Source organism: Ptiloglossa arizonensis, chromosome 6 (genome assembly GCF_051014685.1).
Source record: "Ptiloglossa arizonensis isolate GNS036 chromosome 6, iyPtiAriz1_principal, whole genome shotgun sequence".
In the NCBI taxonomy this organism is placed as follows: Eukaryota; Metazoa; Arthropoda; class Insecta; order Hymenoptera; family Colletidae; genus Ptiloglossa; species Ptiloglossa arizonensis.
The window spans coordinates 7,450,660-7,470,018 of NC_135053.1; the positions used below are offsets into that span (position 1 = coordinate 7,450,660).

Genomic DNA, 19,359 nt, shown 5'->3' on the forward strand with positions numbered 1-19,359 from the left:
ACATATTAAATCACGATTTATTGAAAAAAAATTCTGACCATGTAGAGATTGAGGCATCAAAGAGCAATATTATCATAAATATTATGGATGTTTAACTGATCGATAAAACGAAGAACCTTTTAATTTATTTCGTGCATTAATTCGAGCCATATGATATAAAACCGGCGCACCGTGAGCGTGTATTCAGTAGTTTTCTTTACTTTCAAAAACAAAATGAAGAGGTACGAAAATGTTTTACCGTTCACTGTTAATCAGGACGAGGACCAGGTAAGTGAATCACGAGTTTCGGGTATTCAAAACCATTGATTCAAACCACTATACTAAATCGAGCGCGATTGAGCTAGGTTTCTAAAAATATGATAATGCGAAATCGAGTCACGACCCCGAAAGCTTCGGATACTCGTTAAAGATTTCGAAAGATTTGTGATTACGTGCATCATTTAGTCTGAAGAAATTTTTAACCGAAGAAAATGAAGTTTGTAATCGGTTTATTCGGAGAGAACATTCTTAACGAGAGTGCTAAAAGATCAATTTGAGCTTTTAATTTGAGTACTAAGAGAAAAGGGTAATAACTATACCTTTAATAGTATTGTCGCATACAATTAAACTCATAGTTCTCTCTTTGTACACGAAGATGTAGAGAAAATGATAGAAATATTATTTAGAAGTGAAGAAGAAACGTACGCTCTATCAAAAAAAAAATATTTTTATTCGTAAAATACTAACAATTTCAATAAATATATTCAAAATTGTATTTTATTACAAAGAAAATTGGTTTACAGTGTATTAGTTATTTAAAATTTTCTTGTAGGCATTAATTTTTGTATCGCAATCGCAAAATAGATTACAGAAAGCTCCATTCGAAATGTGAAACGATATTTAAAACGTACTGAATTTTCAATTTCTATTCCTAGAAAAAAAGATTTGCAATACCGGTCCTTTAAAAACCTCAAATCGAGATGAAGGTACTCAAATATTTTGGAATTTCTTGCAAAGGCATATTGTAGAAATAATTGTGGAATCTTAACTCAATCAAATTTCTCACAAACGATCCTTGTAAAATGACTTTTTTGTCGCGAAACCAATTATTTTAAGTGAACATTTTTTCATAGATAATACTGCAACCATTTAATTATCTACGACAAGTTCGTGGAAGGCAGGGTGAAGAGAAGTTATCCGAAATTCTCAATCTATGGTTCAAAATACCAGAGGATAAACTTCGTGCTATCAAAGATATAATACACATAACTCATATTTCCAGCATCTTGTTAGTTTGTAAAATGCCATTTGTTTTCAATAAATGTTTATATTTTATTACAATTTAATTAATTTTACAGATTCGATGATATTCAAGACAATGCATTTATAAGATGGGGTATTCCTACAGCTCATCATATTTATGGAGTAGCTGCTACATTAAATGCTGTAAATCATACTTCAGTTATTATCATTGAAAAAATTATTGCTTTGAATCATTCCGGGGTGAGCGACGTGACAAAAATTCTATTTTCTTTTAATATTTTGATTTTAAAGTTATCGCATTTATAATTAGAGTCTACAAGTATATCTAGAAAAGTTATTAGAACTGCACAGAGGACAGGGTATGGAAATTTATTGGAGGGACAATAATATTTGTCCATCTGAATCTGAGTTTAAGCAGATGACCATTCAAAGTAAGTCGGTATTAATTGACACATTCTTGGCATTATTAGAAACAAAACATTTATAAATACTGTACGTGTTGTAGAAACAGGGGGATTGTTCAAGCTAATTATCGGTTTAATGCAACAATTTTCGGAATGTACAGAAGACTTTACATTCTTAGTGGATACCCTAGCTATTTATATTCAAATTCGAAATGATTATTTTAATTTATATTGCGAAGAGGTAAATATATTTCATTGAACATATTAATGTTCTATTTTACAATAATGAATCTTGTAGAACACTTCGAAGAAAACTTACGCCGATGATCTGACACTAGGAAATTTCAGTTTTCCTCTTTTACATGCAATACAAAGTCGTCCAGAAGATACGCAAATAATGAGTATCCTTTATTGAGGTATAGATAATATAATTTCAATGTAATATTCTAATGAACAAATGCTATGTTATTCTTTAATGATAGCGAATAAAGGAATTCTACTACAACGGCCTACGGACTATGATATGAAACGATATTGTGTTGAACTAATAGAAAAGTTTGGATCGTTTGCTTACACAAGAACTGTACTTAAAGAACTGGACACAAAACTAAGGGATGAGATTCAACGTTTAGGAGGAAATCTCTTATTAGAACAACATTTAGATAATTTAATGGATTGGAAGACTCAAGATGATTAGCAATGTTCGAAAACAACTACGCTTTAAATCATGTTATACATCTTTTTACTTTATGGCGTACGTATCTAATTTATGTAAATAATTGTTATGTTCATCGTATGTATTTTGCGAATGTTAAACGTTTAGCTTCTATACCGTAATGTTTATGTGGGAAAAAAAATCCTAGAATCGCATTGCATCCTGTTTATTTGTTATGAAATGTAAATGGAAGACATTAAGATTTTCTTTTTTACGTAAAACAAGATACAGTGCTCTTTCTCACATTTATAGGTTAATTATTTCTATTGTGTAAATCATATTTACGTGTTGTTGCACAAAGTAATTTAATTGAATATTTTTGTCAAAATTAATAGATTCTCTGCCAAATGTAATGAAGGAAACGGGGGGAAAGGAAAAGTGGAAAGATAACATGTGGGAGAAACAATATCAGTTGTGCATAATTGTCATCTACTTAAAGTTAACTGACACTGTTCAACAACGCATCAGTACAATATTTGGTCATAAAAGTTGGTCAAAGAATACATAAAGTAAAATAAATTGCTACAAAAGCACTCTTTGTAGTGTATAACGTAAACGCTCTAAATAATTTTATATCTCCTTGCATTTATTTCCAATCCCCGTCACGTTCTAAAAACATACTTTTACTGTTCTCTACTCCATTGCTCCTTTCCCAGCAATTTTTAGCTTTTTCCTCCTCCATCTCTAGATATGAGGATACTCACTTTAGATATGCTGTACATATCAAACTTATGTGTATTTGAGATTTTTGTCACGTATATGTTTTGAATTTTGAATATTCAATTTCCATAGCATAATATTTCTAAGGGAACAATAATATAGAAACGAGTTTCATTTATTTTATTTGACACGTAATATAAATTATAGACAACTCAATGCCCTTTAAAATGCGTACGCTCAATGCTTATTATGAGTTGAGTTGTGTCTGCATATTGTCGAATAGTAGATTTTGAATCTGCAGGAACGTAAATATTATATTGGCATAACTTTCTTAACATTCCTCTATATGTAATATTCTTAACTTAATATTAAAATGTTTTGTGACATGTTCTAGAACAAATTTTTTTTTAAGGAAACAGTGATATACCCAATTTGACTAATTTTCCAGAAATAGTACAAATATAGGCTGTTTTCTCTTTTAATTACGAAATAAAAATTTAAAGAGCTTTTTTTAAAAATTTTTTATATATTTTGTAATAAAGTATTTTAAAGTTTGTTGAATGACTTTGTAATAGGGGGATATTTAAAGTGGAATTATAAAAATTAAAACGCAACCTTATTTGTAACAAACATTCTATTTGAATAAATAGAATGCATTTCAGAAAAATTTTGCATTTTTGCAAAAGTATTGCAGTAACTGCCATGCATGTACAATAATTGAGTAATATGTATGTTGTACAATTTAACTTCAATGTCGCTTATGTTAAAATTTTACTACTGATTGGTACAACATGTCATTATACATTGTACGAACTCATAATGTGATACAACATGTATTGTATACAACGTACTAAACCAATTGTAATGAATAAATATATCATCAGCATATTTAAGAAAAACATTTATAATTGATTACATTGATGACAATCTGTTCTATTTTTTCCAACGTATACAGCACCACTCATAATTATTCAAATAATAAATTCCGAATTTATCTCAATCGTACAGTTATTCTTTGAATTAAAATTTTTATATTTGCAAGTCAATATATTTTTCAGTGAATGCATCTGAAACAAATATAAAATGAGAAAAGAAGAGAGTTGTTGATTCATATTGCCACGTATTTTTGAATTTACGTATAATTCAGTAAAAATTGTAGTCATTTATTTTGTTATCGTAATTATATTTATTTTATAGTGCACATTGAAACGTAAGATTTTATTTTTGCGAATATTGAGACTTTTAAAGAATTTTTAAAAATTTAATCGTAACATTTATATATTTCCCTAACTATGATTGATATATGTATGTAATTATTGATAAGGGAGGGGAGAATAATAAATCATTCACCTTGGTATTAATTTAAATCGCAAAAATGATTCAGTTTTATTCTTTCATTTTCATTTGACGAAGCAAAATTATAAATTAATATTTACGCAATCGTTGATAATCGCAGTACTGTTGGGAGATCGAAATATTACAAATAATTATGCTCTTCGGAATTTAAAAATTATTCAAATACAAACTCCTATTCTTCTAGACTCTATATATAAACTATTCTTACTTCTACAATTACATTCTTAGAAATTAATACATATTATGTACGCAAAACCAGATAGATCGTTTAAAATGTATCACATACTGTATTACATACACTACCGGTTATAAGCTTGCAATCATCTTCTTTACTGTTATGGTTTGGAAGACAGAAAATAATTAGAAGTTATTATTTATTATGCAAACGTATCAATTTAAAACTGCTGTTTTTCTATACATGGAATATTTCCACGAACGTTTTATAATAACGTTACATTTTTTAGCCGTGCAATGGATAAATTTCAGTCCATTTTTTCATTTTGTAATAAATTGTAGTGATGGTAGTGTGTAATTGTGACAATAAATATAATACGATTATTGAAAGTTTTGCTTTTTTTAACCATTTTTCAGTATGAGGCGGTCTTATAAAATTTTACACGATGGTGTCGTAAATAACTAGGTCATTTATTCCTGTTTCCAAATTAAAGTTTATATTTCGAATCACAATCAATGTAATTTATTCATGTTTCATTTCATACTAAATATGAATACGAATGTTTGCGAAACTACTTCGACTCGAATATCAAAATGTTGTTTTAGTGAAGTTTGAAATTAATTAAATTTAACAATATAATTCAAGTGAAACTACTTTTTTATTGTCAATTGTACAATGTACCAAAGAAAAAAAACTTTAATATAGCGTGCACTTTTTATTAGAAAATTTTGATTTTTTATTTCTTTCCTATTAAAACTTATAGGTGGCAGCCTTTTATCGACTATATTTTAAATGAATTTTCGGAATATGATTAAAATAATTAGAAAATCAATCTGCATAAGTGTATGTATGAACCTGTATAATAACATAAGATGTCATCTATACACGATCAACATAGAAAAATTTAATGAATTAGATATGGACGTTTATTAAATTCTTCCTGTTTTTCTAATATTTCGATAATATGTTTTACGAAACAAATTGCTCCTAAATGAGGAATGTGCAAAATCAGTGTACGAAAAGTCTTCAGAATTTGTGACAATTATTGCCCAAGAGTATTAAAATTAGTTGAGTTTTGATAAAGGTGCAAAAGTTACGAAGAGATTTCGTTTGAAAGTGTGTAGAATGCTATAAAAACTGAATAAATTGTTTCGGAACAATAAGGAAGACCTATTGATCAAATAAATATTGTATTGCAGTTGTGTAAATAAAAAAGTGATACTTTCCTTTTTCGATTGCCATGCAATACGTTTTCGTTGCACGAAGAGAGAGTTTCAAGCTTATGTTCGGTAATGCACGTAAATATCTCGCAAGATCTAATTACATCGAGGTCGTTCTTATTCTATCAGCAAACGTCTTTCTTTACGCGGACTTCTCGTCGCAGTTATTAAGTACAAATCTAACTGTTAAAACATCTATGATTAGAAAAACAAATATTGTTTTGAACATTTGACTATGGAGTTTCTACGCAGCTTTCTGTCAATTATTACTGAACGAACGCCTGCGTCTAAATCATTTCGTATAGATTTATCAAAAGGAACTCTAAACGATCTAGGGCCGATTTACGGAAACACTTCGCTCGTAAAGTAGACAACAAGGCTTTGACAAATGACACCGTCGAATTGTACAAAATTCGTGCCGGAACGAAAAGAAAAAGAGAACGTAAATCTCAAGAGAGTTTAATTTCACACATCCTGGATCTACCTTTGATTCTAATTGAATTTTTTACGAGTGGCGCCACTGTTTCATTTTGAAATGCGAACCTTGCCGTCGCCAACTTCTCTCGAAAACTTCGCCGTTCTTGAAACTTTCAGCAAGCTTTCCAAACGCAGACCTGTTCCTGTATTATTACATTTCCGCTTAGACACCGAGACCCTTTGTACGATACGGAAGAAGCCCCAATTCTGGCACTGCTCGCAAAACACCGAAACCAGCGTTTCTTCTTTCCAGTATCAAGGACTAAGATAAAGTCGCTATCTGACATGTCCTTTGTTCAGGTTCACTGTCCTCGTCCGATTCGCTTGCCCAAGAAGGCTGTCGTTCGTGTCACATTTCCCCATCACTGTCGCCCGGTCGTCCCGTTGGTCCTGACACGCCATCATCCAGGACTTCCGTCACCTTGTACCACATGCAATCTTAGAAATCTTCTTTTTTTTCAATGTTTTAATAGTACAAATACAATGGGTAAGTGAAATGTAGGCAATGCGGTGACATCGTGCTTTATAAAGGCTGACTATGCGATTGCATGGAATTTCTTTTTTCTCCGCAAAATATCTAATTATTTTCTATTTGGCTTCGATAACGTAGCTGGCAATCGTCTAATTGTATTTATTATCTATTGTAATATATTCACGCGTGTTGATAAAAAAACAATGGAATATTTTCTAAAAGTATTGATTAATCGTTGCTTAGAAATTTGAAAAAAGAATGTATATCGCAGAGAGAACAAAAGTCTACTCTGGAAGGAATTACGTCTCGTATTGGATCAGACGTTTTAACTAACTTTTGTAGCGTCTACGACTGTGCAAAAATTGTTAGACTCTGTTCACATTCTACCGATTGTACTACATTCTCCTTAACCTGGAATTTATCTTTAAAATAGTTTTCTCTCTATAAGAGAGACACACCTTCTATAAGGTTTCTCTTTAAAAGAATCAATGTTCCTGTTACGAAATGATAGAACTTGTTTATCTTCAGCGATTTCAAATACTAAACTGAGTTCGAATATACAGATGAAATTAATCAAATAAATAAATACAGATCAAATCATCGATCTATTTCGCGTAATGTCTTAACGATAAACTTGCCACTGCTTTTTTTTCTTCAATATTTTTGTCACGATAGCGTGATAGACGATTGCTTTTCTGATACCTACTCATAGAACATATTGAAACAGTTTGATCGTTTCAGTGTAAGACACCTTGCATAATGAAATAATAGGACATCTTATAAATCAGAGGTTCCCAAACTTCTCAGTTTTACCAGAAATTTGTTTACGACGTTCTTGGATCAAAAGAACTATCCAAAACTTTTAATTACTAAATAATTATACAAAATCAAACAAGAATACTTAATAAGTATTTACTGTTGGTATAGAGGAGAATAGAGGAGATCGTCATATAGGTATTCGATCAAAATTGCTGTCGCTGTGTTTTGTCTGGAAAATTTGAAAAATTTCTGGGACACTGTGATCCACTGTTTGGGAATCATTGCAATTAGTACAATTTCTCTACGGACAGGAGATGAGCGGTTGTTACGTAATGGTATAATAAAAAAGTGACTAACACGTCAAAACAATACATACATATAACGTTGTTATCCAGATAAATGAATAGTGATAAATACACAAGTAATATGTGAACAAATAAGTATGCAATTCATATTGGAGAAAATAATTAGAAAGATTCAACGAACCAAAAAACTATAGCGATTTTTCCATTTTTACAAAGACGCATATTTTTAAACAATTACAATTAGACGTGTCTAATAGTAGAACCATTTACCTTCTATTTAGTATTGCTTTAAGAGGATATTCGTCTTTTTCACGTCAAACAAATCTATTTTTTCTTTTTTACATTTTTTATAAGTATCCAGAAATATTATGCAAAGTACAAAGGGAATTACAGCAGCATTCAAGCATATACATGTGAAAATTTGTTTCTTAGGTTAATTATTTTTTATACTTGTAATTTTAACATATAAATATTAATTTATAGTTTTATATGTGAATTTCTATGTTCTTGACTCTAAATCCAGAACCCTTATATGATTCTGGTGCTGATTGGATTCGATAACAAGGTTTTACGAGTATCGCTGTAGAAACTGTATGAAAATCTTTAAACGCGTTTTTATCGAAACTATGTTCAAGTATAGGCCTCTGTGATATTTGAAAAAATAATCCACCATTTGACTTAAAATTTTATACTCATACTATATAAACATCATTTTACAACGAATATAAGAATTATAAACATATCTCTTATAGTTTTTCTAGAATAATAAATGAAACAACCGATTTTATTGCGTTATCCGACACCAGTTTGTTTTGATAAAAAATCGTTTTAAATTATTCCCGACCAACAGAATGCAGCCATGGAGCAATGCAAATGTGAATATAACTTATATTTCGGGCTATAATTTTTTAAATATTCATACTTTCATTATATACGTAAAGTAGTAAAATTATAAATTCAAATATTTTGTAGTTTTTAAAAAAGAAATTACAAAGACTATTAACTTTGAATCGGAAAAAGAGGGGTACCCTCTTAAATAATTCATTTTGGAGCAAGTGAAATACATTTTTATCTTTTATTATATCTGTCATTGTTTGCATTAATTTTTAAACGTGCAACGAATTACATTGTTTATTTTTACCTAGTTCACTTACCAGAACTTCTTCGAAACGATCGTAATTCTCGGGCCTCGTATTTAGAAGGCTCTCGCCTACCGAATCCGTGGCATTGCTTATCTGGCAGGCACCGCGGCTTCCTAAAGCACTGGATGCAATATGCAGTAAGGATAGCACTGCCAAAAGTCCGGCTGCGGATATAAAAACAAACCGAGAATAACGGGGAATATTATTTATTTCGTTCGGTGGTATTTTTGACGTTATTACTTAGCGTTAAAATCTTTGCCGTTTCTTTCCCGCACTTTCATTAAATGTGTCCTTGCACAACATTCACAGAATAATTTATATTTAAATTTTACATACAACATAGTCTGAAACATTATGCACTTTATATTGCAACGGTAATCGATAATTAGGCTCACCATGCAAAAATGATGTCTGTAGTATATACATATAAATAAAACTTTTAGTTTTTAAAAATAGAATATAATTTTTTGTACGTACTGAAATTATTTTACTAATATTTTCGATGGTGTGATTTTGATCCTTTTAAGTGTAACAACAGATACAAATAATCAAAGTTTAATAAAGACGGTGTTGATAAAGAGGACGACCTAAATTAAAAGGTGGAAAACATTATTAAAGTATTGTTTGGGAAAACCAGTCTGTACGAAAATTATGCATATATTTAGTTTTTAATGTTTGCAGAACGAAATTTTCTTTTTTATAAGTTTAAGATTTTGATTTTTTAGAGGCCAGTTAATTCTAGCATTGCTTTTAGCACTTAATTCGTTACCTAATAGAAATGAAAATTTATAGTGTGTTCGTTATATGTGTGTGCAATATTTAATATTTAGTTGTTGTGAGTTCTGGTATTAGATATACCGAGTGTAGCACCACTGATAAATAATTATACGAATAATTCTACGTTTTCGTAGTAATATATGGAAAATGAAAAATTGATGTATGAATTTATTTATATTTCAATAATACATGGAAAATATATTATTAACTTTTACTATTATATTATGCTTTACTAAACTTGTACCTTGAACAATTGTTTATAAGTCTGCGCTACGAAGAGGCATGTCTATGCCACCAATAGTAAGCTGAATCCAAATATTTAATTTATTTCATTCTTAAACTGTGTATTATTTTAATTCGTGATCAAATTATCCTATATATGTGTTCGTAATATACATAACAATAATAAGTGAAAAAGTAGCAAATTAAAAAATTACTTTTGTCCTAAAAAAACCCGAATATTAACGCTTATGTCGATAACCAGCTTTTTCTACGTTTGCCAATAACTAGGTAACCGGACACCCCAAACGTTCCTTCGCGGATAAATCAAACACATAGCAACGATTTCGCTTCTACGCTTTCCCTTCAATTATCTTTTACCCTTTTTACAATCTACCAAGTGCTGACATAGGAGATTGAAGCGAAAAATAACAATCGAGGATGAAATATGTCCACAAGTTGGAATTGGTTTGTGATGCAGACGTGACTTTTTCACTATTTTGAAAGTCGTTGAAGTGCTTTGTAATATGCCTTACTAACAGAATATTTAGGATATTAATTTAGGGACGGGAAAATATTCTAATGATTATCAGTTTTAAAATACACGGAGTTTTTATTACTGCCTATCAATGTCGGTTGACTGTGACATAAAGTGACAATCAGAGAAGAATTCGAGGAAAACAAGAGAACAGGAGGATGATGCTTAAGATTCGGATAATTTAAAAACCAATATCATCGATTACTCTGAACATTTTGTAGCCAAAGATGCAACACGTTCAGTGTGGAACCAACAATCATTATCTAATCGCCAAAATTGAAATATTGTTTGACAATGTGTTATAAAAACATATCAATAGAAAGACGAGTAGTGTCTACGAAATATATAATAATACTAACCCTATAAAATTACAAAACATGTGAACAAGCCTTACCACGGATGAATTCTACGCTTTTATTGTCATTAAGTATGGTTTTGAATAGATTCAGGAATATTTTAAGGTTTATCCGTTTTGACAATATAAACACGCGTGCACAACGAACAACGTTAAATTCTAATCTAGTGAAACTATATAAATCTTCTGTAAATTTTACAATAGATTAAGAGTGGCTTTACTCTTGCAAGAGTAGGAAAGGATTTACGCCGTACATTTCTTTAAAGCCAGCTAAATATGGCATAAAACATTGGATAGAGAGAAATATCGTAACTTTTTGGATTTTGGCAGGTAATCATTGTAGGATGTCAGCGAATGGTGTGTGTGTGTGTGTGAAAGCATGAGGGTGAGCGAAGGTATTTAGATACCTACGAGGGACCCTTTGCGGCAATAAGTCTAGACGATGGGTCAGGCAGGTTTTTCGTAACGCTGACATAGTGCAGAACGTGGTAATACGTGGGAACGAAAGGAAATGCGTGTGATTTGGAGAAAATGTGAAGTGTTTGGGATAATAAACGAGCGAGTGAAGTGTTTCCCAGGCGTGAAAGAAGAGCGTTTGAACTGAATGGCGGGGTGTCCGAATTGAGGTGTGAAAGGCGAGTAATTGGAATGACACCAGATTGAGGAATTTTGGGTGGACGTGATCAGTTGCATTGAGTGAGAAAGGTTAAGGACTAGAATGAAAGGAAATGAATGTTTGGCGCATTAAAGGTAGGAAAAGGAAGAGAGAGCGTTTTATCCTGGGCCTGTTAGTGGACTCATTAGTAGGCATCCTGGTAGCCTTTGCCTTACGTCGGGATATTGAGATATCGGTAAGGGATTGTATATAATAGGTTCCTATATTCGTATATCCACAGTTGTTCAAAGTTGAAGTGTCATAGTATGTTTTTACAATGGAAAAAATGACAAAACTTATTGAACAATCTAGTATACCGATTGGAGCTGGTACAGGAATTTGCGGGAACCAGTTGGCGGTCGGTTTCCTTCTTGTGACAAGTATGGGAGGTGTCGCCACGATGTAATAATCTTAATCATTTGAAAGTAGCAATTCTGAAAGGGCAGATTTAGGTCAAAAGCATATAAAAAAATTAGATAAAAGTGTCTAAGGAAAAGTTTCTAAAAAATAGACAAATGTATGTAAGTATACAGGGTACGAGAGAAGCGTGTTTGAGATCACTTGTCAGAAATTAGATGAAATCAGCGTAGTTAGAGTTTGGGTGTTTTGTTGTTGTTTTATTTCTACTATTTCATTGAATATACGCATATCCTAAAAGTGCATTCACCTTTATTTAATAACCAGTAATAATTCTTACATCATTTTGTAGAAAACGAGATTTTTAAAACTAGAGGTTTCACGAAAAAATGTTTCAGATAAAAGTGACACATATTTTTACTTAAAATAGGATTCTGAAATAAAAAGTATACGATAAAAAGTTTATGATAAAAAAAGTTACTTCAAAATAACCTTGAACATGCTCTTGGATTAAAAAACCTAATAATGCTATTTGAATTCCTTTCAAAATTATGTTCCAACTTTTTCTTTTTTTAATTAGTTTCTTTCGAGATATTTCGTTGTGTCAATTTAAACGGGAGACTGTTTATTTATAGTAAAAATCCGTAAAAGTAGTATAATCTTTCAGATTTCGTTTCATTTTATTGCATAAGAAATTTATCTTTCGTGAATAAAGTTAACGACGTAAATTAGTATCGTTCGAACAATTACACATACGAACAGTATCGTATTTGATCATTTTCAGTTTGAAATTTAAAAGAAAAAGGAACGAAAAGTAAGGTACGTCGATTTCCATAAAACGAGTGTTCGCAATATGAAAGTACTATTTAGTAGAATTAATTTAATATTTCACAGAAACAATCTTTTGTAGAAAAACACCTTTTAAGATCCCTTGCTCACATTTTGACCATTAAAGAGAGAAATTGATTCTTAAATCATCGTGTGTACGTATATATATATCTTTTGATACAATTGCGTCTAAATGACTACACGAATTTCAATGAAACTTTATATTTTATCTCAAGACCTGATTAAATTTTGAAGAAAATCTGTCCACGAATAATAATAAGTCCACTTATTGCCATCTTCTGATTCCACGGATATGTATTCGTTCTTTGTAAAACTTTGAAGAAATGTTTTCGATACGTTTTAAAGGGGATTAAATTTTGCACGAAGAAGTTGAATAAACTTCATCATCTACGATACGAAAAAATTAAATTGAATCTTATTCTTAAACCAGATCATCCGTGTCGTAAAGTATTTTGAAGTATTTGCCGGATATTTTATTTATTAAATTACTTCTGAGATCGGTCATTTTCGACGATCAAGAAGACTCGATTTCCACAGAAAGTATGGGAGAGTGTATTTAAATATCTACTTGGCCAAGTTACCCGCAACGTAGGACAACCAAAGACTGTGCGGTTTCCATGCCAAAATACAGGACAGCGGTAGATAAAACAATGCTCTCCGCCAACCCCTCGTTATCGTCAGGACTCCCGACCAACAGCACGAACAAAGAGACTCGTCGTTTCTGAAACAAAATGGTATACAGTTTTATCGGATTCCCTGTCGTTCTGGATAAGAACCGTGTCATTTGAAATTTGTTAAATTTATTACTACATACTTCTGATGACGGAAAGCGATGTCGTCCACTAAAGTTGTACTCCGAGAAATGTAATGCAAACAATTCGTACTTAAACTAAGAAACTATGTATTACGTTCAATAAATTGACCAGATTGAATGAAATATTATCGAATTCTATATGAAAATGAATTTGGTTTGTTTCTAGTTTCTAAACGTTTCTTATTTTACGATAATTTGGTCTCCTTAAATTAATATACCGATTGAAATGTTTCGATTCATTCGTTTCAATTTTCTTGGGAAATTATGAATTACGTTGAAAATTAAGGTTACGGTACCCACTAGATTTTCCGTTATGCACGTTTAATTTAAAATGACGTATCGTTTCAAATTTAATTAAATTGACGTAAATATATTTTTCCTTTGTATTGACTTTTTAAATTGTACCATTTAAATGTTCTTAGATATTAATAAAATGATCGTAAATACCGTGATCACTGTTCTGTAAAGACCAAATAAATTATTATATTTTCAACGCATATTAAACGGTAATTAACAAGGCGAAACAAGCGATTTTATATTGTTACATTATAAAAGTACATATTTCAATCCTTATTTTATTCGGATCTGTACTGTCAACTATATATAGTATGTAGATAATTTTATATTTTGAATTTGTTTCATATTTTCCCGAATCTAATGTACTTTAGCACTAATATTATGTATTAGAGCAGCAGGTATGCTATGAGGCAAATGTAAGTACAATATTCTCTCAATGGGAGCAAGAAACTCGAAACCGGCGCCTTTACATAGGGATACTCGTACAATTCCCTAGCGGTCGTTTCTCGATTCATTCTTGTCGAAAACAAAAGAGAAATAGAGAGTCAAAGTCAACGAAGTATCGGGCATCCAAAATACAAAAACAAGACAAAGTATCGATGCTTCGTCTGTCTCGTACCATTCGTGGTTTGCTTTTGGTACCCTTGATCCCTTCTCGTTATATTTTGTTTTTGTCTTTATAGAGTACCAATTGAATTCGATAAGCATTTATTTTACAAATTATGATAAGTTAAGTTGATAGTTTAGTGATAATTTAGTGATAATTTAATGATAATTTAGTAGTAAATGTACTAAATAAAGTTCAACTTCTAACATCTTCAATGAAAATTCATTTCACGAGTGAAAATAGAAAACGATTTTACCTAAAAATTATTAAAAGAAAATGATACTCACTGTGTTTAGAAAGGTGTCTACGGTCTGAACATTTTTATCAAATAAACGCAAAGTGTCATATTTTTGTTTCAATGTTGCAAATACATTATTTTCTTGAAACTCTCAATTTCTGTCAAAATTTATTCGATAAAATGTTCCTCGCTACGAATCATAATCATTGCGAAATGTTTTTTCAATTGAAATTTCATTACATTTACGTAATTTCTATCGCACTGAATAAGATAATTGACTAATACTTTATCTTTGTTTCAAATATATTATTATGGATCCAAACATTTTTTAAATTGTAGTTTGGGACCAGTTTGAAAAACGCGATTCTCTGCAACCGAGCCATTATTAATTTCATGTTAAGAAAAACACAATAACAGTTAAGATAATTACGGGAATATTATTCATGGCTATATTTCTTGGACACTGATAGTTTGTCATGATAATTAGTCAAATGAGAGCAGTAATACATGTTACATAGAAATTTGTATTCATACTCGTTGAATACAAAATATTTATTGTCGGCTACATATACATATGTACATATTCAGGCCGCACATCAACCCGAAAGCTTTTTCTGCATCGATCTAATCGATATTCAATCATGTATAACCACTGTACTTTAATTTTTCTGAAGTTATTTTCAAATGTCCTTCACGAACGTTTGTATATGTACACATTTAATTGTGGCGCACAGTTGTATCTGTATTGTCAGTTTACAATAATTGAAAGTGATTTAATACCATTGATTTGCAACAATTTTATTGCATCGTTTTATCGAGAGGTAGGTTATCGTTCAACGGTAGTGAAAATTATATAATTTATTTGTAAAACGTGTTGAAATTCCAATTGATAAAGATTGGTTCGAGGAAACTTCATTACACAATAGTAGTATTTGTTATACTAATACTATGATTTAGAATTTTTTTTATGATCAGTTATGGTAAATTGTTTATTACCTGTTAAAGTTTCTTTCACTTAACATCTAATATAAAACTTATATTTTTACATAATTTTTGTTGCTCTTTTACAAATATTACGAGTAATTTCAATTCAGCTAAGAAAATATTATATTCTTTATCGTGCATCTTTTTCTATGTTATTTTTGGCTATTGTTTAAACTATTGTAGTTATAAAAATCAATTTTGTTTAATTTAAAGATTTGATAACAGTTTACAACAGTTTACAAAGTCTAATACATGTAGTTTATTTTATGCAAATTGCAAGGTCCTGTTCTTATCTAGAAATATTCAAGACAGATAAAATTTCATGAAGGTGATAACCATGTTAATACTGTGCGTTGTTAAATTATTATGTTAATTTTCTCTTCGACGAATGAAATTTATGTTTCAATTTGACTTATGAAAATAATAAAATTTCAAAATTTCGAAATGAATTATCAACTTTTAATTATAAAGTTTAACATGGATGGAAGTAATGATAATTTGTAATAAATAAAATTAAAATAAATTTTTCATACTAATATTAAATTTTTATTTTATTTGTAATAAATTTTATATGTACTCTATTCCATTTCTATGTTAATAAATTTTCATTAAAAGTTTGATTTAATACTGTAAAAAGCGATGTAAAAGCATGTGAAAAGTATGTGACAATATAACGGTACAATGGCATTAAAATAATCATAATTTTAAATAAAAAAGAAACTACAAATCGATGTTTACAAAGTAGTTGAAAATGAAACGCATGTATTTTTCCTAGTTACTGGAACTCAAGTTTAAGTATTAAGCATTAAATAAGTAACGCAATCTTCAAAACTATTAGATGTACAAGGAAGTTCTTCGAACAATTTCTCAATGGTTGTTGACGGAAAACAACACAATGATGATACACATTGCAACCAAATAATTAATAAGGAAGTAAAAGAAATTACTTTTATCATTTTTACAAAGTCCAGCTAGAAAATTATTTTTATATTGAATTCACAAGCCTGCAGTATTTATATTTGATTTCATATAATAGAAACACATCGACGATAAAATACCAAAAAGTAATCGCAACGATTTCGTTCAGACGACCACGTAAAATCGATTTCGCATAAAGAGACAATATCATAATTATACATGCTCTAATGGACGTGCTCTAATCTACCGTAAAAATTATTTTACGAATATCAGTAGCAATATGTGAATAGTAATTTTCTGCGCACGGAATAAACTATAATATTTCCATTTCATACAATAACAAAGACATAGAGAAACGTTTGAACGACTCTGTCACGATCGTTCCGTTTGATATCACCGACAAGGGTATAAACTCCCGAAACGACTGGTGTCGACACGAGATAGATCGTCAGAAATTCGCTCGGCAATAAAATCGCTCCTCCTTCAGAACTCCTTTTACCGTATTCCATCGGCCGTTCTCTCTACTTTCAACAAGATGAGAAGACCAGCAGAGATCCCTCGTCTGCTTCAGAATCGTCGATGTCTCTATCACGTTCTTGCATTTTTTTCCTTTCGTTCCCTTTATCCGTCAAATCCGTTCTGTATGTGCTAACCAAACTTATGGACGAACGGACGGGAAACTAGGCCAAATTCCGGAGGATCGGTAATTACCACACTAATTTTCATCATGCTTTTTCTTCGATATTTTCGAACCCCAATTTCTAACCAGTCAGCTTACCTTTTTCGACGATTTCGTTTCTTCGCTGATGTTATTGGACTTTCCTCTGTCACTCGAAAAATCAATGAGAATCGTTCCAACCGAGTCTAGATAGAGGAGGGGTGAGGGGGATGCAAGTATGCGAAAGAATGCGAGATAGCAGTACATGTAATCCTTTGAGAAAACTGTTTCAAGATACATCAAGTGTTTGTTATGCCAGGAAGGCAAGCATTGGGAATAGCTTTAGGATGATATGGAATAGAATGTTTGCACAGTAAACATCATCAAACTTGAAAAGTATAGGAGTTACTAAATAAATCTTATAATTTTCGGTAAGCTAATTATTGAAATCTTACAATTGGCACGTATGTATAGATGCGTAAATATGTACCGTCAATGTAGTAAATGTCGAATTATATGAATATGAAGAAATAAAAAAAATGGGCTGAATTATTTTGAGATAAAAGAACTGTACTTTTATAATGTATATATATTTAAGAAAGATTATTTAGCGAGAAAACTAATACTTTCGCTTTTATCTATAATTTTACCAAGTTCGATGAATATGTAAATAGTTAATAATTCTTGATTTGTCGAGGGAGTTATCTGTAAACCGGTTTCTGTATTTGTTTTTCACTATTTTTGTACTTAAAAATAACTTGTACAGATAAAGCAGAAAAATAATTTCACATGTATTATAATACAAACAGGAACAAAATATGTGTATATCTTTACGGATAGAAACCCAAATGTTGATTTCAGAAGATATAGTTCCCGTAACAATACCTCTGTATGTAAAGTCATTTTTAAAAACTATCAGTTCCGTTTCTGTCGATGGACCATATTGAAAATGTTACTCGATACAGCTAATTATTCTCAAAATTATAGTCTATAAAAGGAAATGAAATTGAACAATAAACTCAATTCTTTTTTCGACCGCTTTAATTTAAATCGAGCGATTAACTTATTGCAGCGAGCGACCAATTAGTGACCACTGATCTATACATAGGGTGATTCTGGTAATTGATCCGGGCTATATAGCGGCACTGTTCTGAACGATGATAAGAAAAATTGGAGAGAAAAATTTTCTATGGAACTATAACCTTTATTATTCTATGATACGATTCTTCTTTCAACTGTATTAGTAAATTTGCAAAAGGTTTTTTTGAAATTGTAACCATTTAATTTCTTTTCCATAAATTAGTTTTTTAGGTCATTCTGCATATAAAAGGTATTACATTACTCAATACCTTAAGAGGTATTTCATTACTATTAGAATATTACAAGTACTCAAACATTTCCTCCATTGCGTTATGAATACTTTTCTACACGTTTCCTAATATTTTTCTGTAATGCTATGAACATTTCATTACAGATCAGAAATAAGGAGCCTAAATCATTTTGATGATATTATTAAATTCAAGACGTACTTTTTTTAGATACTTCTGGTATTGTCGAGATCTACTCCAAATTATATAATAGACTTAGAGTAAACTATTGAATATGGATGAAAGTTGCCTCCCCAAAAATATGTTATGGTAAATTCTTAGCTCTAGATGGTTCTTCTTATACAATAATTTACCGAAGTACAATTGGTGCACTGCATGAAAACAATAAGGAAACTGAACTTTTTGAATATTTGAGATAGTCAATCAGTTCAACTATTGGGAGATGTGCAACACGCAATAGTTGAAACTTTTATTGAAAATAATTTTAAGGAACCGTTAACAGAGCCATGTGATCTAGTTATAGCTTCATATATTGATTTATTAGGACGTTAAATGTACTTAAGTGTAATAAATACTTGTTCTTGGAGATACCACTAGTGTCCATATGACTGTTTGATCAGATACATTTTTCGGATGGTAGTATTTTATAGTACTATTATTATTTAAATTATTATTTAACAAATATCGAATTTCCCGACAAGTTGCGTAACTATGATCAAAATCTCTTCTACTTTATGTATCTACAAAAATCTGAAACTTAGATCGTCGTTTCTAAACGATTAGATGATTCATGCTGACTAAACGGGCTGTGTTTATAATGTTTAAAATTATATTTAGA

The 19,359-nt window shown here is 30.6% G+C and overlaps 2 protein-coding genes across 3 annotated transcripts in view; one reads left to right on the plus strand and one right to left on the minus strand.

The window, feature by feature from the left end:
- Window positions 1-213: 213 nt before the first annotated feature.
- On the plus strand, window positions 214-2,911 carry LOC143148371 (terpene synthase-like). Its single transcript, XM_076314665.1, has 8 exons — window positions 214-267; window positions 1,113-1,267; window positions 1,338-1,482; window positions 1,553-1,673; window positions 1,748-1,887; window positions 1,945-2,047; window positions 2,129-2,400; window positions 2,697-2,911. The coding sequence occupies exons 1-7, from the start codon at window positions 214-216 to the stop codon at window positions 2,341-2,343; spliced, it is 933 nt and encodes a 310-aa protein (XP_076170780.1). The 3' UTR covers window positions 2,344-2,400; window positions 2,697-2,911.
- Window positions 2,912-4,433: 1,522 nt separating this feature from the next.
- LOC143147783 (uncharacterized) overlaps window positions 4,434-19,359 on the minus strand; it is a 146,392-nt gene continuing 131,466 nt past the window's right edge. Inside the window, exons 5-7 of one of the 2 annotated variants that reach the window (XM_076313373.1) lie at window positions 13,259-13,398; window positions 8,940-9,091; window positions 4,434-6,670 (exon numbers count right to left, since the gene is read on the minus strand). In XM_076313373.1, the coding sequence (XP_076169488.1) occupies window positions 6,599-6,670; window positions 8,940-9,091; window positions 13,259-13,398 (364 nt within the window). In that variant the 3' untranslated portion in view covers window positions 4,434-6,598. Of the gene's footprint in view, window positions 6,671-8,939; window positions 9,092-13,245; window positions 13,399-19,359 lie in introns of both variants that reach the window. The other variant, XM_076313374.1, reaches the window with a different exon arrangement.